Source organism: Culex quinquefasciatus, chromosome 1, assembly GCF_015732765.1.
Source record: "Culex quinquefasciatus strain JHB chromosome 1, VPISU_Cqui_1.0_pri_paternal, whole genome shotgun sequence".
In the NCBI taxonomy this organism is placed as follows: domain Eukaryota; kingdom Metazoa; phylum Arthropoda; class Insecta; order Diptera; family Culicidae; genus Culex; species Culex quinquefasciatus.
Window position 1 is genome coordinate 55,043,601 of NC_051861.1, and position 23,604 is coordinate 55,067,204.

General features: G+C 36.7%; 1 protein-coding gene across 3 annotated transcripts in view; it reads left to right on the forward strand.

Moving 5' to 3' along the window:
- LOC6053683 (sodium-dependent nutrient amino acid transporter 1) overlaps window positions 1–23,604 on the forward strand; it is an 89,924-nt gene that overhangs the window by 49,853 nt on the left and 16,467 nt on the right. For 2 of the 3 annotated variants that reach the window (XM_038249997.1, XM_038249989.1), the window contains exons 1-4: window positions 11,362–11,604; window positions 13,924–14,092; window positions 14,165–14,254; window positions 14,350–14,581. In XM_038249997.1, the coding sequence (XP_038105925.1) occupies window positions 11,365–11,604; window positions 13,924–14,092; window positions 14,165–14,254; window positions 14,350–14,581 (731 nt within the window). In that variant the 5' untranslated portion in view covers window positions 11,362–11,364. Of the gene's footprint in view, window positions 1–11,361; window positions 11,605–13,923; window positions 14,093–14,164; window positions 14,255–14,349; window positions 14,582–23,604 lie in introns of those variants that run through there. The other variant, XM_038250007.1, reaches the window with a different exon arrangement.

Sequence of the window (23,604 nt, forward strand, 5' to 3'; positions counted from 1 at the left end):
CAGCTCTGAGTGCGGCACTTAGTGCGGAACTAGCCCTCAAACGAACGTACCATATTTTTAGACGATGACTCAACACTTTTCCACTTTTGCACTTAAAAAACCAGATGGCAGCACGATGTAACGCCACGTGCCTATTTTGAATCGACAGGGGAGGAAGAAGCGAGGAAGAATAGGGACGTGGCCATTGCTCCGGCAGAAGTCCTAGCGACCAGTCGCGTTGACGTGCGTCTCCTTCGAGGTGTTTTTTTCGCGTGTTTTTGGTGGCCAATTGCAGCATTTGCAAGCGGACTGACACGTTCCGGTGGTCGGTGGAACCGTCATGGACACGGCGGCAGTGCAGCAGCGGAGAAGGAACGAGTTCCGGCATCCGAGAGAGCGTTCTTTTATTACGTAACGCAGTAGGGGGGAGGGGGTGTCGGAGGCCGTGTTACGCTCCATACAAAATTTTTAAAATTTGTATGGAATTTTTTTACGATGGGGGGGGGGTCTAAAAGTCCGATTTTTCGCGTTACGTAATAAAAGGACGCTCCCCGAGCAGCAGCAGCAGGAGGAGTGAGCAGCAGCGGCCGCGAAGGCAGCTGAAGCGAGAGACGGTCGTTGGCCGGTGGAATCGGCCCCGGAGAGTCGACTGCGGTCGGCGGACCAGTTTTCGGCCAGGCCAGGTCGGAGACAACCCCCGTTGTTTACGTGGTTGGCAGCAGGCAGCCCAACAACAACAACAACAACAATAAGCGAGCTTCGCAACAATAGACGAATCCAGTTTGAAATGGCCGCTAGGTGGCCAATGGTGTTAAAAATGACAGCTTCCATGTATTTGAATATGGGAGCTCAGGAAAACTCAATTTTTAAGCAATAAAATGATTATTTATGATAAAAGTATTGATTGATTAGGTGCACAAAATGTGTCCAGAATATTATTAAAATAAAAACAGTTCGAAAAATTTGCAATCGAGATAAGTACACCATTCGATTCAGCAGGAATTTTGGGCACCAAAAATATATAGTTTTCATATGTTAAGTATTTTATTTTAAAAGAAAATTAACAAAAAGTATGAAAATCCAGACATTTAGTATGGGAGCTGTCAAATCTCTCACCATCAAAAAGCAGCGTTGAGCTTTCGCTGGATTTGTCTATAAACGAGCTTCCCGCGCATCCCGCTGCTGGCGGCAGCCAGTGCGGCCAGTTCAGCGGTGAGTGCGAAAGGCGAGTTTTTTTATTGTGTTTAGTTTTTTTTTATAATAGTTTTGTTTTCTCATAGTTTTTTGCTTTGCTTTTTCTTAGTTTTCTTTTTCGCGTTAGTTTTGATTAGCTTTTGCATTAGTTTTAGTTTCTTCCAACTATGAATCCGGATGCGGATCAGGTGGAAAAAATGTCCGAGTCCGACGGGGAGTGGGACACGGACGTTGAGGTTGACCCTTTGAGTGATCCTCTCCCGGGAGTTCCTTCCAACAAAACCGTGCTAAACTCTTTGGGAAGGACTCAAATCTTCGCGTTGTAAAAGGTACTGGCGGGCGCAAAGCGGAAAAACTAAGACTCGACTGTCTCCGAAACCATACAAAAAAAACCAAGGAGATGAAGTAAGAAGACGATTCACAATTCCGCATACTTCATTGCAAGATGCTTTAGGTAAACACCGAAAATTTGGTTGAAATTTTAAATAAACAAAAAGTGCTATAAATCTTTTTATTTTATCTGTTTTCGATAAGAAGTCAATTAATTGAATCATTTTATAGGCGATAGACTATTTTTCTTAGCTCCAAAACATATTTTTTGTTGAAAAAATATTTTTGTTTCAAAATTGTCTTGCCTAATTTGTGTTCACCAATATCAGTGTCTTGAGTTTGTTTATCTTTTGCTCTTTGGTCTGACAGGGGGATTGGCTGCCAAACCCGCTTTGGTCTGACAGTTTTGGTCTGTCAACTTTATGCTGGATTTTGGTCTGACAACGCGGGAGATTGGCAGCCACACCCCCTTGAAAAAAACCGGATCATCCTCTTCCACCGAAATCAAGTCCTCTGGTCCAAAAAAAAACCAACCCCTCCGATTCCGCCAAATCCAAATCCTTTCTACCGACTCCAACCCCTCCGATCCCGCCAAATCCAAATCCTATTCCTCCGACACCAACCCCTCCAAATCTAAATCCACCAGGTGACAAGAGAATTCCAGTTCAAGCTTGCGCTCGCCAGTACGTGGAGGGCTCGCAGACGGAGTGGGACCCCGTAAAAAATTTGACAGTTCTCGACCTGACGAATCACCCTACGAAATCGGGTAATCAAAAACAACCAACCAGTTGCCGATTTAGTAGGGATGCGTCAGGAGTAAGATTTTTAGTTGCCGACCGACTTAATTGGGTTGAGTCAGATTTTCTTTTTTTTCACAGACTAAAGCGGTAAAAAATCGGTTGTTTTTATAACCGATTCCGTCGGCCGATTTCGACAACCGATTTTCCACCAGACGCTTATGTAAAGATTACACAGAAGTCTGTTGCCCGGTCGGACAACCACCAACTAGACAACCACCCGACTAGACCCGACTAAGTTATGCGAATTGTCGGATTTTTTTTACGGGGTGGTCTTTTTCCGGCACAAAAACCCCTTAACTTCGTGCGGATCACAAAAGATCTGCATAACCATTATTCTGGGCTGGTACAATGTACTAAGCTGAACAAGAGCAAGCTCAGCGTGATCGTGAACTCCGCGGAGATCGTGAAAGACATTCGGTTCTGTGTCGAGTACCGAGTCTGGATCCCGGCCCACAAAGTCGAAATCGACGGCGTGGTGACCGATGACAGTCTGTCGATTGTCGACCTCTCAAGTGCGGTGGGACGCTTCAAGAACCCTAAACTTCCAGCTGTGGAGGTCCTCGAGTGCCGGCAACTGGGCAACGTCACCAACGAGGGTGGCCAGAAGTAGTTCATTCCTTCTGCCTCGTTCCGGGTGACTTTTGCAGGGTCAGCTCTGCCGGACTACATAGAGCTGTACAAGCTTCGGCTTCCAGTTCGGTTGTACGTTCCGCGAGTGATGAGCTGCGAAAACTGCCAACAGTTGGGACATACCAAGACCTACTGCAGCAACAAGAGCAAGTGCTCAAAGTGCGCCGGCCCCCACAAGGACGTGGAATGCCAAAAGCAGGCTGAAAAATGCCTGCTTTGCGGCGGGGAACCGCACAAAACTCGGCAGTGCCCAAAGTACAAGGAGCGCAAGGACAAGATGAAGCGATCCTTGAAGGAACTCTCCAAGAAGTCCTTCGTGGAAATTCTTAGTCAGGCGAACCAATCCAATCGTTACGCCCCCTTGGCTGATGATTCGGGAGACGAGGAAAACGAGGAGGAAGTTCTCTTCCAGAGAGACGAGGAAAGTAACTCTTCCGGGCCAAATCCGAAGTGCAACAAGGTTTCCAAGTCCAGAAAAGCCGCTGGCGGCAAGGGAAAGGAAAGTGACTCGTTGAACTTCGAGGAGGATTTTCCTTTCGGTCCGTTGGGTAAGCCCGCTCCAAAGCCGGCACCGATACCTCCCAAGCCGCTGAAGCCTGTTCCCAAGCAGCCAAAGATCCCCCCAAAACCGGTTCCTCAACCAAATCCGATCACCGATCACCTTTCAAAGGAATCCTTCCTTTTTCCACAATCGTGGAATGGCTGTGCTCTCTTGTGAGTGAACCGACGCGTTTAATCATAAAGCAGTTTGAGCCTCTCGCTAGAAACCTCGGGAAACAGCGTGCTAGCACGATGCCCCTCTTGTCGTTCATTTCCTTTGATGGGTAATACACCAAAAACGAAAAACGGCATCTCCTTTCTACAATGGAATTGAAGAAGTTTAACTCCCAAGTTAAACGATTTTCAACAATTCGCATTCGAACGGGACTGTGATGTGTTTGCGCTGAGCGAAACGTTTCTTATCGGAGATGAGACGCCAGCTTCCCGGGGGCACAACATCATCACAGAGAGCAGGGCAGGACCACATAGAGGTGGAGGCGTACTGATTGGGGTCAGCAAATGCCACACTTTTAGAAAGGTCACGCTCCCGAAGCTAAGGAGGAATCGAAGCAGTCGCAGTACAGGCCAGGGTCAGAGGACTGGACATCTGCATTGTGTCCGTCTACGTTCCCCCACATGTGTCGTTAACTCGACAAAAGTTGTGGGGTATGCTTGAGCTGTTGCAGGCACCGCGACTAGTTCTGGGTGACTTTACTCTTCACAGCACCGAGTGTGGAAGTCACAAGACAGACCCTCAAGCATATCTGATTCATGAACTGTGCGACGGCTTCCAAATGACCCTCCTAAACAGGGACAAGCAAGTTTTTTTTTTTAATTCATATTTATTCAGTTTTCTTTTCCATGTACATTCATTCAGTTAAAATATTATTGAGTGTCCCTGTCCAATCACAAACGATGACTTTTCACCTCAATTTTAAATAATAGCAACTTTCATTTATTCATGAAATATTGTAGCTTTCGCTATTCAGTGATTTCAAATGTAGGAGGTCCTACATGTACAAAAGGGAAAAGGGATAGGTACCTTAAAACTAACTTATAAACTATATAAAGAGCGGATCAATGCAGCTGAAGACTGCAATGATTTTTGTCGAAATGCATCAATTATCTTATTGGACATAACATCCAAAGTGTCAACTTCGGCTAATTGATGAAGTTCACTGGTGCTGAACCAGGGAGGAAGTTTCAGAATCATTTTCAGAATTTTGTTTTGAATCCTCTGAAGTTTTTTCTTCCTGCTTAAGCAACAGCTTGTCCAGATCGGCACAGCATAAAGCATGGCAGGTCTGAAAATTTGTTTATAAATTAACAGTTTATTCTTGAGACAAAGTCTAGAATTCCTGTTTATAAGTGGATACAAACATTTAATATATTTGTTACATTTAACCTGGATACTTTCAATGTGATCCTTGTAAGTAAGGTTTTTGTCAAAAGCAAGTCCAAGATATTTCACTTGATCCTCCCACTTTAAATTTACCTCATTCATCTTTATAATGTGATGACTTTTTGATTTAAGAAAATCAGCCCTTGGTTTGTGAGGGAAAATGATAAGTTGAGTTTTTACAGCATTTGGAGCATTTTCCAATCTTTCAAATAAGAATTGAAAATATCCAAGCTTTTTTGTAATCTTCTTGTGATGACACGAAGGCTTCTACCTTTGGCGGAGATGCTTGTATCATCAGCAAAAAGTGATTTCTGACATCATGGGGGCAAATCAGGCAAGTCAGAAGTAAAAATATTGTATAAAATTGGACCCAAAATGCTTCCTTGAGGGACGCCAGCTCGTATAGGTAGTTGATCAGATTTGCTATTCTGATAACATACCTGCAGAGTACGATCCGTCAAAAAATTTTGAATAATTTTCACGATATAAATCGGAAAATTAAACCTTTTCAATTTCGCAATCAAACCTTTATGCCAAACACTGTCAAATGCTTTTTCTATGTCAAGAAGAGCAGCGCCAGTAGAATAGCCCTCAGATTTGTTGCTTCGAATTAAATTTGAAACTCTCAACAACTGATGAGTAGTTGAATGCCCAAGGCGAAATCCAAACTGCTCATCAGCGAAAATTGAATTTTCATTAATGTGCGTCATCATTCTATTAAGAATTATTCTTTCGAATAATTTACTAATAGATGAAAGCAAACTAATGGGCCGATAGCTTGAGGCTTCAGCAGGATTTTTATCCGGTTTCAAAATCGGAATTACTTTGGCATTTTTCCAACTACTGGGAAAATATGCCAAATCAAAACATTTGTTGAAAATTTTGACCAAGCAACTTAAAGTTGCTTCTGGTAATTTTTTAATTAAAATGTAAAAAATGCCATCCTCACCAGGGGCTTTCATATTTTTAAATTTTTTGATAATAGATTTTATTTCATTCAGATGGGACAAGCAAGTTACGCGGATTGCAACACCACCAATGCCAACCACGTCCGGTACGAAGGCGAGTGCCATCGACTTGTCGCTGTGTTCCAACCAGAGGGATGCTATAGACCGCCATCTTGGCTGATTGAGATTGATAACGCGCGCAAACTGCGCACAGTGAAAACCAAAATATTTCTTTTTTTAGTAATTCAATTTTTATTATAAGAATTACTTGTAGTTAAAGTCAAATTACACAGTAGTTAAGTTAAACGTTTCATGTGATAAAAGTACAACTTTAAATGAGGTCATCGGCCCGATGTGTGCTTAATAATCCCAACTTTAGTAGTTTATTTTGCAAATAAATTGATAAAAATCACCTCACAAACATAAACTAACTTTAAAACGTACATTGCGATAAAATTTTACATAAAAACAATAATTACCGTAAACTGGGGTCAATCGGGACACATGGGGCGAATTGGGACAGCAGTTTTAACCATGTTGGAGCACAATATTTTGATTTTTCTGGTTGGTTTCGGAACAGACTCAGACCAACAAAATGTGTACATCCATTTCCAAATTTAAATGCTTTAAGTGCTTTAAAAACTGCTGTCCCTATTCAGATTGTAGTCCCGATTCGCCCCAGATTACGGTACTTTATTTCCATTTTATGCCTGCAGTTTTTGTACTTTTTTTACAGTGCGCAGTTGCTTTGTTTTGGTTCCGTAACGAACAGCTGTTCTTTTGTGCTGGAGCCGAAGTTGATATTTCCCTTTTGTTCTGGTGACGAAGTTGACAGCTTGTGTTGGCTACGGGCGAGCTGCCTGTAGTGAGATATAGATGTCACCCCCCTGGTTCCAACTGTCTGGCAGTTTTCGTTTACCGAAAATACTTATGTAATCGCAGCGAAATGTGATTGAAAATATATTTGGACCAATCCAGATTAAAGATTTTAAAGGTCAAAGGTAAGATTTTAAAGGTCAATTAATCATTTTATTTTATTTCATTCATTAAGTTGTTTTGGTAAAAACATCAGTTCAAAAATTATCCTAAACTCAGAGATGGGACACCTAGTTCAAACGTGGTAAGAGTTAACTGGTACACGCAAAAAAAGCGTACCCGTAGCCATGAACAAAAAATCATGAAATTAGCTAACAAAAGCCTGTTCATGTAAACGTGAACAAATTCATGAAATCATGGTGCAAAAATCATGCAATCATGATATGCACTTTATGATGTTATAAACTAGTTCACGAAGTTGTGATCCGTATTCAAAGACTAAACGTTACTTTTTTAAAGTCGACCAGTAACGCTTGAAAAACAGACGTGTTTTGACGTGCTGGCCAGTTGATTGTAGGAAATGACTTGCGCGCTGATTTCAAAGAATTTTTTGGAGAAGTTTTCTTCTCAAATAAAAGTAGCAGCTAGATTTGTGTGTGAGAGTACCAGAAGTCAAATAGGAATTTCGACGGTTCGGCTTCTGAAGTTTTATGTTTTGAAAGGATCAATTGCTCACAAGAGAAGAGGCGAATTTGAAATTTTCAAGGAATAAAGTATACCCTTAGCTAGGGGAAGGGCTTCCGGGCTGAAGCTTCCTCCCCCAATTTGTATGAAGACATATGGGAAAGAGAGAAGAAAAGACCCCCACTTCTCCTCCCCCTCCCACCGAACCAAAATTCAGGCTAGGGGCCATCCATAAACCACGTGAAATCTTAAGGGGGGAGGGGGGCGGAGGGTTTGAGGTTTAAACAAAAGTGTTCATGTGGTTTATGGATGGTCCCCTCAAATTGAAAGTAATTCTAATACTTTCTACAATAATTTAAAGTTTTTCCAGTATTTTGAGATTTCAAGAACTTACTTCAAGTTTTTCAAGTATTTGAACTATTTCAAGTATTTCAAATATTTCAACTATTTTAAGTATTTCAAGTATTGAAAGTATTTAAGTTATTTAAAGTATTGAAAATATTTAAAAATATATATTTAATGTATATAAGTATCTCAGTTATTTAAAATATTCTTAAAGTATTTACAGTATTTAAAGTATTTAAAGAGCATGAGCATGAGAGACCACCCATGGTTGTCCTTCTCCGTTGCTGAACAGGACCGTAATATCCTATCAACACAACCGGTCATACGCTTCAACGATCAAATAATGTTTCCCTTATCAACAGCATGCATGAATGCGCTGAAAAGATAAAACATCACAATCATCAAAACTAGAGCCGTTGCTAATAGGAAACAGTCGTTGGCCACCAACGGCGCCCGCCATGTCAGTTTGTAGATCTCGAGGGGATGGGACGGGAATGTTAGTTAGCACAGGCTGCTACCAAGGGTGGTTCTTTACGATATCCACACCCCCGCGTGTGCCGGAAAACTACTTCTACTTGGGATTTTGTTAGTGGGAAAGAGTGATGGCCAGGATTCATCATAGAGGATGATGATGTGGCCCAATAATCAATAAATTTCGTTTAATAGGGTGATGTATTATTCTCAAGGCAAACAATCGGATGCTGCGGATGATACTATTCCCGTTTATTTTCTGTTGAGTTTAGCTTGAATGATTCAATCTTAGACAGCCGGCTGTGGAAAGATATGATCTAAATAATATGTAATCAAATGGTGAAATATTATACTCAGCGTAACATTTTTGTATAGAGTTTAACTAAGATGATTTATACTTTCAAATAATTATAAAATGAGTGACTAATCAATGGCTGATGAATTACGATGTTTTAAGCAGGACTGGAATAATCGCGTTGAAACAATATTTGTCGTGTGTTTTTCGAGCTACAGTGCTAAGAAGAGGTATTTTCACGGTGACCCGACGGAAAGACGCTTTAAATTGAACTAGCATAGTTGGCATCGTAGCCACCAGAGCCAGCCACATTCTTTAACACACGTACGCACACGCCCGAAAACAACAAAAACATACCGGCGACGAACGCGAAAAAACAAGCGATCGGATGGATTGGCGCTACAAGTCGAAAAAAAAAACTGTCTGACACAATTTTTAATAAATTCAAGAAAACCTATTTACAGTATTTAAAGTATTTAAAGTTTTAAAAGTATTAAAATTATTAAAAGTATTTAAAGTATTTCAAGTATTTCAAGTATTTAAAGTATTTAAAATATTTAAAGTATTTCAAGTATTTAAAGTATTTAAAGTATTTCAAATATTTCAAGTATTTCAAGTATTTAAATTATTTCAAGTATTTCAAGTATTTCAAGTATTTCAAGTATTTCAAGTATTTCAAGTATTTCAAGTATTTCAAGTATTTCAAGTATTTCAAGTATTTCAAGTATTTCAAGTATTTCAAGTATTTCAAGTATTTCAAGTATTTCAAGTATTTAAAGTATTTAAAGTATTTAAAGTATTTAAAGTATTTCAAGTATTTCAAGTATTTAAAGTATTTAAAGTAGTTAGATTATTTAAAGTATGTAAATTATTTATCGTCTTTAAATTAGCTGTCTCTGGCTACTGATGACTAAACGACTCCAACACCAAAAAATTAAAAATAATTCCCATGAGGGTATTGGGGCCGCATTTAAAAAAAGATTTTTGTATTTTTGTATTTTTGTTGCAAATCCTGAAGTGTTCAGGTTTGGCCATAACATCACTAAAAATGGTAATACTTTTTAATTTGAAACATTTTGATACGTTACATGACATGGTTCCGAAGTGGACAGGTTGTGCTAGAGGACGTTGTTATCATTTAAACTGGTCATAGTTTTTGATTTCAAGAATTTTGATACGTCACATGACAGGGTTCCTCGAAAATTTCGAAGTGTCCCCAAATGACCACCGGTAACCGGTGACCCGTTCCGGAGTGGCCAGGTTTGGCCAGAGGACATTGGCATCGATTTAAATGGTAATACTTTTTAATTTGAAGAATTTTGATACTTCACATGACATGGTTCCTTGCAAATTCCGAAGTGTCCCCAAATGGCCACCGGTAACCGGTGACCCGTTCCGGAGTGGCCAAGTTTGGCCAGAGGACATTGGTATCACTTAAAACGGTCACAGTTTTTAATTTGATGAATTTTGATACGTCACATGACATGGTTCCTTGCAAATTCCGAAGTATCCCCAAATGGCCAACGGTATCCGGTGACCCGTTCCGGAGTGGCCAGGTTGGTCCAGGGTCCGTTGGCTGCCTTCGAATTGGGCAGGTCCCGGTTTTTGTCATTTGCGGCCAAAAAATCCAAAATCGGTTAAATTATCTAACTTTGCCATCCGTATAACTGACTGTCGAAAATTAAATCCGTACCGGAGCCAAAATTAAATAGTTCGTCACGTAATCAGTGAATGATACCCTACAACTGTCACTTTCCCGTTAAACGTTCTTTGCCTCTGTTTCAAAGCTGTGGCTACGCCGCTACGCCCACAAATTCATGTTTTTTGTTTGCAATGGCGTGAACAAATTTATGATTTGTTTCCTAGTACCATGAACGAAGTTTATGACTACGGGAACTAGAAAAACGTAACCAGACCAGGCGTTACGGTTTTTCGTGAACAAACGTTCATGAAAATCGATTGCAAACATGCATTTGTTCACGGTGCAAAATCTTATAAAATTTGCTTTATTTCCATTTTCATTATACGTTGTTCACGTTTACGCGAAAGAACTTTTTTGCGTGTACATAGGAGAACAAATTGAGCAAAGGAGTGAAAAGTAATTACACAATATCCTTCAAAATAGCACATGTGCCTTAATATTTTGTCAATTCAATTTTCTACAAAATAATGACTTCACACACCGGAAACAATGAAATCTACAGCTTAATAATGTTTTATAAATGGTCTGATAGCTTTTTTTGTGAAAATATTTGTTAAATTCAGGTGTTTCACAATTGTGGGAGGCACAATAACATCCCACAATTATGTAACAGGCAATTTGGAGGCAGTGTTTTGCAACTTTGAACAAAACAGTCTCGAAATGCAGTTTTGTATTCAAAAAGAACTCATTTTGCTAGTGAAATAGCAAGATAATGTCCAAATAAAGGTCCTAAAAATAGAAGGGTCGCCAGAAAAGATTCATTTGGCATGCTATTGACAAATTATCACAAAAGTGTTCCGAATTTGTGGGTGTTCCGAATATGTGGGATGACTGTACAGCGTTAAGATTCCCACTATAAAGTGGGCGATTTCTGGGTCCTCTACCCTATTTTCAAATCGTTTCGGTTAGAACAGGCCCAAATTTGAAACATTACATTTCTCTAATAACTTCTGTCCCTATTGAGACTGCAATCCCGATTCGCCCTAGTTGACGGTATACTGTTCACTGTAGTTCCAAGTGCGACTTATTTCAGATTCAACTTAACCTCCTAGATTTAAAAACCTCGGAACGAGAGTTCCTTGTAAAATAGAACGCATAAATAACTTTGCTTTACGGCTCAAATTGCTTGATTGCCACAATTATAAAGATAAACATGTGATCGAGACAAATAAACTTTATTATTTGAGTTTTGATAAGTTTTCCAACGAATAGCGCATCTAGCTAAAATAATGTCATTCGCAGTTAGTTTGTCGTTGCGTTCACTTGTATCTTTTGTAGTGTTTGGCTTCTATTGCCATCGATGTGGAAATATTACGGAAACATCCTGTATTAAGATAACAAGTTTTGGAGAAGAAAACTTGAAAAAAGTTACTATGGAAAACAATACTAGTGATAACTTGTTTGCGATATCATACCCTTCGCCAAAAAATAGTCAAAGAAATAGCTGCAATGGGACAACTTCACCAGAGGTAAAACTATAATTAGGAGAGAAATCAGCTACCGTCACTACATTGGGTCTGGGGGGTGAGATTGGGTCATACAAATTTCAGCATTTTTGTATGACCCAATCTCACCCCAGACCCAATGTCACCCCTGATGACGGTACTTAGTTATATTTTCAGCTACTTTTTTGATTTCAGCTGTTCAGTTGTTGTTGAGATTTTTACAACCACGCAGTCTTGAGTCTATCCTTTTCAGATTCTTACTTGTTTTTGCTTGTGTGCTAATGAGGTAGTTCTAAAGACTTTGTTTAGATTGATATTGGATTGGTACGATTTTAAATATGTTTCGAGGATAAGTTCGTTCATTTATTTAGTTTGACCACAAATATTTAAGAAGCTGTTCCAAAAAAGTGAAATATCAGTTCTACAATGATGATTAGACTGTATTTAAAAATCAGTTTGATTTGGATTTGGAAGTCAACAATCCACAATCCACATTGTTGCCTTTCCGTTGTTGATGAAGCATATGAGACGAGACATTCATACGAACATGGGCGCTGACACTTCATTTAGAATTCTGAAACGAACTTCGATTAGAATAGTATACGAATTTCGTTTCGAACACGGAACCGGCTGTTGCGTTTGAAACGAAATCCGTTTCTGTATACAAATTGAATTTTCACTCAAATTCTGACTAACCCTATGCCACCGCATGAATAAGACGTACAAAAACAGTTAGCCGCCGTAATTTGAACTTATCTAAATCAATGATTTTGATTATTCTGCTTTGTCTTATTGATTTCAGGTTGATCGTCAAATTAATTTACTTTATAGATTAGATTCTATCTCAAAATCAATCTAAGTTTTATGCTTCGCGTCATATACGACCAGAATGTTGATTGTCTAGTTCTTTTCATCACTGATTAGTATAAGCTTGTCGATTTATTGGACTTTTGATAAGATATATTAGGTAAACCACTTGACTCAAATTGTTTCCTTTGGATGAGTGCGGAACATGTCACATTTCTAAGGAAATAGATTGTTGAACAAAATCAAACAAATAGCACCTTCATTCATTGACTTACTGCTCAGCAATTCTACAGAAAAACCTGAGAATTTAAACGAAATTATTGAGTATTGAGAGCTTTTGTTAATTTGATTTGCTTAACCGCGGTGGATTTTCTTGGAATAATTCGAACTGTCAAAAATCCACCAAAGCATCTACCACATTGATCGCACAAAAATCTTTGGTAGAAAAGTATCCACCGGTAGATGCTTTGGTGGATTTTTGACAGTTCGAATTATTTCAAGAAAATCCACCGCGGTTAACCAAATCAAATTAACAAAAGCCCTTTGGTCTTCAACTGAAACAATCGAAATTTTCAATTTAGCAACATGGAGTAGAGTCTGTTATATTGATGTGAAGTTTCCTGGGCTTCTCACTTTTCTGTAGCAACAATTGAAAAGGACACATGAGCATTTTGAGAGTTGGAAATATTTTGCAAATTCTCAAATTTGATGTGTGTGTATTTGTGGTCCAATCCAATACCCGCTAACCGGTATCGAAATTATGGGAAAGTATAATTTGTATCAGACTGTGTATATGCCGAATGCTGATACAGCTTCTCTCAGTCCCGGGTATAAGGTGGTGACAGCCCTCGCGCTGCTTCCAACGACCCATTTCAGAATGACAGAGCTCCTTGCGGTCTAATTCCGAGGTCGTTGGGCATTGTTCGGCCCCGCCTAAACATAGAAGCAAGCATCTGAAGGAAACTCGATCTATATTTAGACTTCTAATCCCGTCAGGCAAATCAGGGATCAGCGCGTATTTAATATGAGAAGATAACATGTTTCAACACTACGGATCATTTCACTGCTAGAGTATAAACCTTCTGATGGCCGACTGCTTAGCGTCCCAGACCACCATTTCAAAGGCGTGAGTTCGAATCAAACTTGAATTATTTTAGTTTTTATTCATATTCAAATTCCTGATTCCAAATTTCAAAGGTACCGACCAGGATTTGTTCCCTGAACCTTCTGCTTGGGAGACAGAAGCCGTAACCATTAAGCCACGGAGCCGGTTTTGCAAATTCTCAAATTTGATGGTACAAAAAAAAAGAAAACACGAAAACATTTTATTTATTTATTTTTTTACAAAGAACTTTTTTTGCCTTGATTTGAAGTTTCTAAGAAACCTTCGGAAAATCGAAACCAAGAATAATGGAGGCTTTAGATATTCGAATCTTAATTGTAAGGATTTTCACCATAATCACAAACTTATCAGATTATAAATAATGTTTATGAATGATTTTTCAATATATTTTTTGATAATTGAATTCTTCTCAGCCCACCGATCAACAGAACAGACCCGAATGGTCTAACAAGCTCGAGTTCCTTATGTCCTGCATCTCCATGTCAGTTGGGCTAGGCAATGTATGGCGTTTTCCGTTCACCGCGTATGAAAATGGGGGTGGAGCATTTTTAATTCCCTACATCATCGTGTTGTTTGTCATCGGTAGGAAAATTATGCAAATATAATGCAACTACCCAATTAATACATTTGCACCATGTTTCGTTGATTCCGCAGGACGTCCATTGTATTATCTGGAAATGATTTTGGGCCAGTTCACCAGCCGAAGTTCGGTCAAAATTTGGGAAATTTCGCCATTATTTCGCGGTAAATAAATATGTTCCAACAAATATATCAAGATATAAATAGGTATCCCACACCCAGATGGCTCTCCCGATGGTAATAATAATGGTTCTTTGTAGGTATCGGCGTTGGACAGCTCGTCGGAACGACTTCCGTGGTCACCTACTATGTTTCGTTGATTGCAATCACTCTTTCATATATGTTTGCATCTTTTGCCTCCGAACTGCCTTGGGCAAAGTGTGAAGAATCCTGGGGTGAACATTGCGTTGATTCGTCTGCTATAATCGCTCATGCTGGCAATAGGAACAGAACGGATGAACAAGCGGTTAGCAGTTCCCAAATCTACTTTTTGTAAGTATTAAATGAACTTTGTTGTAATTCTTCCCAAAAAAAAATCAAATCAAATAGCTATCGATACGTTTAAAAAACAGACCAGATTGAAGGAAAACTTCAGATTTTGTTTAAATAAACTGTCACAAAGACAAAAAAAAGAGATTAGCGGTAGAGGATGCATCTCTTAAAACTTGAAATTTAATAAAGTAGTGTTTAGTTTTTGCTACCGATGCGAAAAACCAAACGGCTAATTTGCCCCTGTTCGCATAAATGTCCCGAACGCATTTTCATCACTTTTGAGATTATAACGCAGGTTGGTTCGAAATCATGTGCTCTTTCAGAAAATCTATAAAATATCCAGTACTTTGTTCTACAAAACCGAAAGGCATCAAAATTAACAAAACATTATCAAAAAATCAGATCGAGATTCCTACTAGAAATCAGGTGTCCGAAGGCTTGATTGTTGAGACAATGGAGCACCCGCAGTCGAGCAGTTTTTGACAGTTCGCTCCATAAGAAACACATTGTAGAAAAAGCAAAAACTGCTCGAATGGAAGTGCTCCATTGCAAACCTCGTTCAATAACTGCTACCTGGTCATTGTTTTTTCTTCTTCTAGGGGAAATATACCCTTTCTTATCAAACACCTATCTTCGTCATATGGAGAGTTTGATGCTCGATTAACAGTCTGGACCCGAAGCCTGATTTTTCTGTTACATTCTTATTGGAATTTCATATAAACTGTAACGGGGATTGCAGGCATCGGGTCCTGACTATTAAAGCTCCAAAAATACTCATTTGCTCCCAACGAGAAAGTTCTGGACTCATTGAATTTGGAAATTAATGAAAAAACATGAAGCTCACGGAGGGGTTCGAACCCCTGTCCTTAGGATTGGCAAGCAAAATGCTTTCCACTTTACCGTGAAGCATTGGTAGCTTGAGTAGGACTTAGACTGATATAGTTGAATCCAAGAATCGTACTAAGAATCAAATTGAATGCAAGTTGAATATCAGAACCCAAACAAGATTGCAAGCGCAGTTGAAATCGAATATAAAAATACCTCGCTATAAATAGCCTGGGTGACTGATAGAATTCATCCAATAAGAGATGAGAAGAATTGAAAGCTTTATTCCCATTAGAAATGAGAACACACGAAGAATTCGAACAACAATTCAACGGTCGTTACCACTCGCCTAGGGTGGATCCTCAGACCATTCACCTTCGGGGTCGTGCATAAACCACGTGGCCTTTTTTTGGTGAATTTTTGAAAATCGAAATTAATTAAATAGAAAATTTTTGTTTCAGGAAAACAATGTTTTCATTTTATTTTAAGGAAAATATCTAGTTATCAAAGCTCCTAGTTAATATTTATTTTATTCCAAACATTCATAAAAATCCAAACTAAAGCAACTTTTCTTTTTAATTAAGCATGATTGATTCCAATGATTCAGTGTGTCCAAAAAAGTCGAGCTGTTTAATTTTTTTCTCCATACCAGAATCAGAGACAGGGACAAACATTCAATATTACGACCTTTTGAAATGTTAGTCTTATTTTTTTTTGAAAATATTGATTTCGAAAAGATTGGAAAAATTCACGAAAGTTTTATTTATAAACATTGAAAATCGCACCATTAGTTGCTGAGATATCGACATAAGAAAATTATGGGTTGTTTGGGTAGTAAACATCCATTTTTCTGTTTTAAAATCTTTGCATGGCAATATCTTAGCAACAAAGCAACAAAGAATTTTCTCAGCATCTCAAAAATATTTTTTTTGCAAAATTAGGCAAACATGGGCACTCATTTTTTAAATTAATAACTGCAACTACACTAAAACCCCCGATTACGCTCAGGCGTTACGCTTTTTGATAGGTTGATTTCTCGAAATCAGTGTAATGTTTCTACATTTTTTTTAAATCAATTTGTAGATCTGCACAAGACGTATAAATTGCTTTAAAAAGATTGCAAAAATGTCGCGTCGTTTCAGAGAAATCGACGAAATACAAAGCGTAACGCCTGAGCGTAATCGGGGGTTTTAGTGTAATTTAAAAAAAAAGTTACCTAAAAATAGCTTTAACTTGAAAACGGTGCACTTTGATTAGTGTGGTGCTTTTCGGGACGCGCAGTCCTGTTTTTTCGTTTTATTTTCCGTCTCTTTTGTGTCGCTGTTCGAGTGCATGGGGTGATTGGTCATTATAATTAAATAATAGCATCATTAGTGCAGTGCCTGTGGGGACGCGCAGTAATTTTTTTTTTTGTGTTATTTTCCGTCTCTTTTGTGTCCCTGTTCGAGTGAGTGCATAATTGGCAAAGGGAGCGCGTGGTCGTAAAAAAATATTCGGAGTGAAAAGTGATTTTTTTTGTGTGCCTTTTGTTTCGCATTTTTGTCGTGAATTGTGTGCTGCGAGGAGAAGATTACCCTCTGAAAATGTAGCGTCATCAGTGCATAATTGGCAAAGGGAGCACGTAGTCGTAAAAAAATATTCAGAGTGAAAAGTGATGTTTTGTGATTTTCAAAGCCCTTCCTATATCATCGTTGATCGGAAGGCATGGCGTCGGGTGGACTGTGTTTAAATTTTTCGAATAAGGTTTCATTTTTTGCGGTGAAAAAGCTATTTCTATATAATGATCGAAAGACGCACTGACAATTTGGATCGTCGAGTTAATAGTGGAGCAAAATAACTGTGTGATTTTGTGTGTTAACCAGAAAGACTTTCCCATAGCATCGTTGCTCGGAAGGCTCCCCGACGGGTCTGTTATGAAATTCCTTCCCATAGCATCGTAGCTCGGGAGGCATCGAAAAGCCAATACCTTATCCTACTAACAAAAATAAATAAATAAATAATCACGTGATGCTTGAAGGAGATGCTGTGGATTCAACGGTCTCAAGCGGTATCAACAAGTATATAGCGAAAAACTATGTGCTTGATGAGTCTGCAACTTCAACTATCGGACAGGCTTCTTGGGAGGGCGCCGGTATTGACTAATAAAGTAGGGATCTTCAGAGGTTAAACGGTGAACGGATGGTTGGCTCCCACTGATCATTTTTGATTCATTGTTTAACTTCAGCTGATCCGTCAATAAAGGAGTAGCAGCTCATTGGCAGCCAACCATGCTCATGCTCATGCTCATGCTCAACTTGAAAACGGTGCACTTTATGAAAATTTCACTAATGTACTTTTAGATTGCAAATTCGATTTTACATCGAAAAATAAAATTTAAATTAAGTTGCGGTCAATACTTCGATTTTTTTAATCAGTATTGATTAAAAAATTCATAACTCAAACAACATTTTTTTGCCCGTTCTGAAAATTTCTGAAAAATTGGCAAAATAAAAAAAAAATAAAAATAGTGTTTTTTTGCAAATCATTTTTAAGTGACAAAAAGTGAAATTAAAAATAAGCAAAGTAAATTACCATTTATCATTTTTTTCAGTGTAGTCCTTATCCATACCTACAACTTTGCCGAAGACACCAAATCGACCAAAAATTTCTTCAAAAGATACAGATTTTTTTAATTTTCATTGCTGCCAAATTTGTTTGGAAAACTATATGGACAAACTAATGATGCAAAATGGCTTGGGCACCAAAAAAGGTTTCAGACGGATTAAAAAAATCAAAAAATAAATTTAAGAATAAAGACCGATTTTGTATAGAATTGCTCGAAAATCGATTTCGTATCTTTGGAAAAGTTGTAGACAACGCGCTAAAAATCATTCTTTTAGTCATGGACATCCAAATTGTTTACGTCTTACTCTTACTTTAAATTGATTTTGCTATCGACTACGTGTTTTGATAAATTTAAAAAAGATAAGCTAAAATGTGGAATTGATTTTACATTTTTTTTTTTCAGTTGTTTAAATAGGCAATTATCTACGATTTAAGATTTTTGATCCAACTTTTGGTTGGAGATATTACCTCAAAATAAATACAAAAAAAAATTAAATAAGTTAATTTTTCAATCTTTTCAAAATCTTTGAAATTATTAACACTGGGACGCCCAACGCATGTCCCACGGATGCCAAAGCCTCCCTAAAACGTTGGAACGGTAACTTCAACTCACAGGTTTTCGGGCTTGTCTCCGCGGATTTTCGAGCGATTTTTTTTACTAGAGCAAACAAAAGTTGGAACGACGTTCTTGATCGCATAAATTACAGATTTGATCATATCGAGTTCTGCAAAGTTTAAGGATCATCTAGCGTCCTTATAATTCACTCAAAAAAAAATGTCACGGTTGGTTGAGTTATGCCCGAGAACCAGTGAGTTGAAAGTACCGTTCCATCTTTTTAATGAATTTTATTTATGTTGATCATGACGGCATTGTATTGAAATTTATTTCACAAACTGATATCGGCATTTGAAAATTAAGTGACTTTTTAAAACTTAAATTATTTTAATGTGTCTATATATTTGAGTGGTTTTATCTCAAATATGAAGTTGAGGGTATAATATATTTTCTCAGCTTAAAGAAAAACTAATATTTTCAGGAAAGGGCACCTTTGGTCCCTATTTATTTAATCTTCAAATTAATTGAGAAACAAAAACAATGTTTGCTTGAAGCTCTTTTTTTCTCTAAAAATCTAAAATGTTTGTCCATGATGATTCTCTTTGGCTCAAGAGATGGTCCCTATTAACATAAAAAAAATACCTACAACTTTGACGATGGATAGTAAACGTGTATTTTATGAAATGTTATGTAATATAACAATCCGAATTGTGTAACCCATGAAATAAGGAATATATTTTAGATCAAAATATTCATCAAATTTTTAGGTAAATCTTAAAGTATGTATCGTTCGTTTTTTCGTTACTGGTTATTTTTTAATGCAAGACGTTTCACTTGCAAATGAAGTAGTGAAACTGATATTTTGCGCAATAATCTTGAAATTGGGGTTTTTAGTTTCTTTGAACTTAAAAAAATATTGCATGAGATAAGAGATACAAGATATCTTGAGTTTGTTTTAAGTGTCAAAAGGAAATCTTTCGATTAAGATTCTTCGATCACTTATAGGACCAGCTACGGTAATTAGCTAAGATCTGAGATTTTGATTTTTTTTTCGCAGAGAATCATTTTTAGACACTTAATTTATAATACATATTTAGTTTTTTGCCTTGTTACGAAAATCTTATAAAATTGTCAGCAATATTTATTTTTTAAGTTGTTCCAAAATAGAACTATCGAAGACTACATCTACTTTCAATGCAAATTTGCAAGCACATTTTTAGCTACTTGATACCATCAACAAAAAAAATAATTTGTGTTTGCATTTTGGTACGCATTTTTTAGGGTATATTAACTTTGGATACTGTCACTTTATTTTTTAACAGCTTTTAAACTTTTGCAAAACGTAGTTACATGAGTACTAAAAAGTGTACATTCAATTACAGGCTCAAAGTATTGATATATATATTAGACTGGCTCGTCGTTATATGGAAAATTTTCAAATTGATCAAATCAACCCAGAACAAAGTTTTTTCGGTCCCTTTTGGGTCCCTGAACAACCCCCCAAAATTTGGGAGCGATTGGTTCTGCCAACACTTTGCGCAAAGCGATTCAATTTTGTATGGGATTTAGTATGGGAAAACCAACTTTTTTGTATTTTGATTTTTATAATTTTCAGGTTTCACTGAATTTTAAAACCAATACCGTAGGAGTGTAGCCCTGATTGTCCTCTAAAACTTTCCCGAAGAAAGTATGGTCCTATCTCTCTTCTGAAAAAAGATATAGCGTTTTCAAAAGTTCGATTGGAAAATAAGTTAAGAAAATTATATTTTCTGACAACACTGGCAGTACATTTACGTAATATGAGTACGACATTTATTTCTAACTCTTTTCAAGTGCATCCTAGGTAAATGGTGTCTTCTGGAAAGTTGTTATATATGAACAGGGCTATCTTTTAAAAATATAGACGTACAGGGTGACACCACTACAGGGTGTCAACTCAACCCTAACTCTTTCTGTTGCCCATTTAGAGGATTGGTGTATTCGGCAAAGTTGTTGAGAAAGTTATTTAACGTAACATTTTATCATTATGGGAACAGGGTGACACGACTACAGGGTGTCAACTCAATCCTAACTTTTTCTGTTGGCTATTTGGAGCATTGATGTGTTCGGCAACGTTGTAGAAAAACTTATTTTATGTTTCCTCCAACAATGAGTGACGCGATGACACCACAACAGAAGGGAGGGGAGGATACTCAACACAATAAATTCTCATGATGGTCTTTTAAAATATTGATTTTTGCAGCAAAAGTGCAAAGAAGCTTATTTCATGACATTCGGTTAAGAGGATCACACGACAACCGCCTGTTATTTCATAACTGGGTCGAGCTTATGATCTAATCTTCAATGACTTCAGACACTTTTCAGATATATGTTTTAAAAATACTTGTGTCTGTAATCAACATCACTTCTAATCTCCAATCTATCATAAGCATAACAAATCAGACGTATTTGTTAAATTCAAGTATTGGAATCGAACATAAGTTGATCTTGAGTGAAAATTAAGACAATTGGTTTTATTTTTTATGTTATGTGTGACGTTGTTTTGCCAGTTAAAAATCCCAGTTCCAAGTGTGCTTTTTACTTGGCAAACATTGCTAACAGAGTTTCAATATTTTGTTTTCTAATGACACATTTCTTTATTGTACAATGGACAAAACATTTTTATTAGAATTCTAAACGATTTATTTGTTTTTTTTTCAAACATATTTCTTTCCTTATTTGTTTACACATTTGTAAAATGTAGCTGTTTTGAATTCATTCAAACCTGTAATTTAAGTTAAATTATCCTATCCCTAAAGAATTTTAATTTCAAATAGAGTACCTCAACAACCTCTAAAATTTTAATGGGTGAATTTTATGTTAATCAGTTAAATGTGCTCGGAATTACTTAAATTATTATCAAATAATTAATTGAATATTATTGAAAGGAAAAAAAGTGGATTAAACTAGATCTTTTGATACCGTAAAATGGGGTGACTTTGATAGCCGGGGTGACTTTGATAGGTATGCGATTTTTCCGAAAAATGAAGAGTACAATTAAAAAACGTAAGGAATGGTTCAAAAACATACTGACCGTGGTAGAGAAGTGTTCAAAGTTCCTCAAGAAGAAGTTTTCATAAAATTTTGAAGAGTTTAAAAGTTAGTTAACTATAGTTAAGAAAATGTTAATGAAAGTCATTATTTTAAACTTCTCAAAGTGTCATGATTTTCTCAATGAACATGATTTTGAATCGGAAAACGGAATGCATTTTCGGATTCTTTGGACAATTTTCCACTAGGAGAAGATTCAATAAGTTTGTAAATAATAAATAATATGTGTTTTGAAACACAGTTAAAAAAATCTTCAAATTTATAGGCATTTTCATTTGAACAAATTTCATGTAAAATGTTTAAACTTGTGATTCGTGCTTCGAATTCAGTATAAAATGCAATATAAATCAATAATTTTATAAACAAAACTAGTTTTAAGAAATTTCAGGCAAAATTCCGACTTTTAGCAATTTTACCTAAAATTTATATGTATTTTGTTAAAAGGTTATAAACTTAGTTAACTTAACATAAACATTGATTTTTTCTTACAAACTATATCAGCTACTTTAGTGATGGTAAATTTAACGTAAAATTAAAGTTGGAACATCTTAAATATGATTTTAGCAAGAAAAACTATGACTATCAAAGTCACCCCGGAATTAAAACTAAGAATTTTTAACATAACTATTTTTCTAAACACTACTGAAAAAACTTTTTTTCCAAAATAGTGCATGGACTTAGTGTGGCCTACCCCAGTACATGTTTTAAAAATAATAATCTTGAGAAAACCCTTACCTGTTGGAAAATATTCTAAAAACAATTTGAAATCCTATCAAAGTCACCCCGGTTTACGGTACTCCTTTATGCAAACCATAATTGAAATGAATTTATAAAAAAGATGTTTAATCAATAAAACTTATAATTTTGGCCTAATGTTGGCAATGATTCTTGAAAGTTCAATACAGTCGGGAATAATGTACGCAACAATACTTTTCGACAATAATTTAATAACATAAAAAACAAAGATTTGTTTGAAAAATAGCTCATTCTGTTATCTAAAATTATTTCAAAAAAATCCAATAACAGAGGACAAAAATATAACAATACTTAAAATAGTCAAAATAGTGATCTTGAAAAAAGACTTCAATAAATTTACTTAAGTTTGAAAGTACCCTTAAGTAAAGGTTAAGCAATTTAAAAAAAATAAAATATTTCGCTACACGCAATTAGAAAATTTTCGAACAATTTATTGGTTACCTTGGGCGGGATATCAATAATTAAATAATCCGTTTGCAATTTATTGTATGACCAGAATAATGTCCTTGATAAAACTACTCAAAATTGTCCCATAGTTCTAGCCATATTAAGGTGGTAGATGGTGTCTTTTACTTTTGGAGCAATGACTGTCAATGATGATTCTGAATTCAGGGTCCAGAAATAGTAAATTGAAATGAAAAAAAAACTTTATTTTTCACTTTATGTAAATTGCTTCTACAAACAACACAAGTAAACAATTTTTTGATTGAAACATTCTGAATCAAGATTTGAAAGTTTTTCCAAAACAAATATGGCCTCCAAACGGCCGATCGGGAATGATGCCTTTCAGAGCCTTTAGCAAAAAAAAAAAGTTATAACAAATTGCATTTTTTTTAAGTTTGGCTTGAATTTTTAAATTTGTTTTTAGCCTTCCATTGATCCTCCATTGATCATTGCCAAGGTAAAACAAACATTAGGGGAATATCTTTAAATTTAGTATATCAAGCCTTTTTTTCAAATATTTTCTAGCATGCCAAAAATGTTGTTGTGGAAAACAAATTGTTTAGTTTAAAAGTTGTGGGCTGCAAAAAAAATCACTATTTCCAAAAGGTTGTAAAATTTGCTCAAATGTGTAATCGAATAAAAGAGGATTTTGCAGTGTTTAAACTGTTGAAACTTATAATAACATCAAAAATTGGGAATCATTTTGAAAAATATGATACGAATGCCAAATTATGGTAAAGTGTAAAAA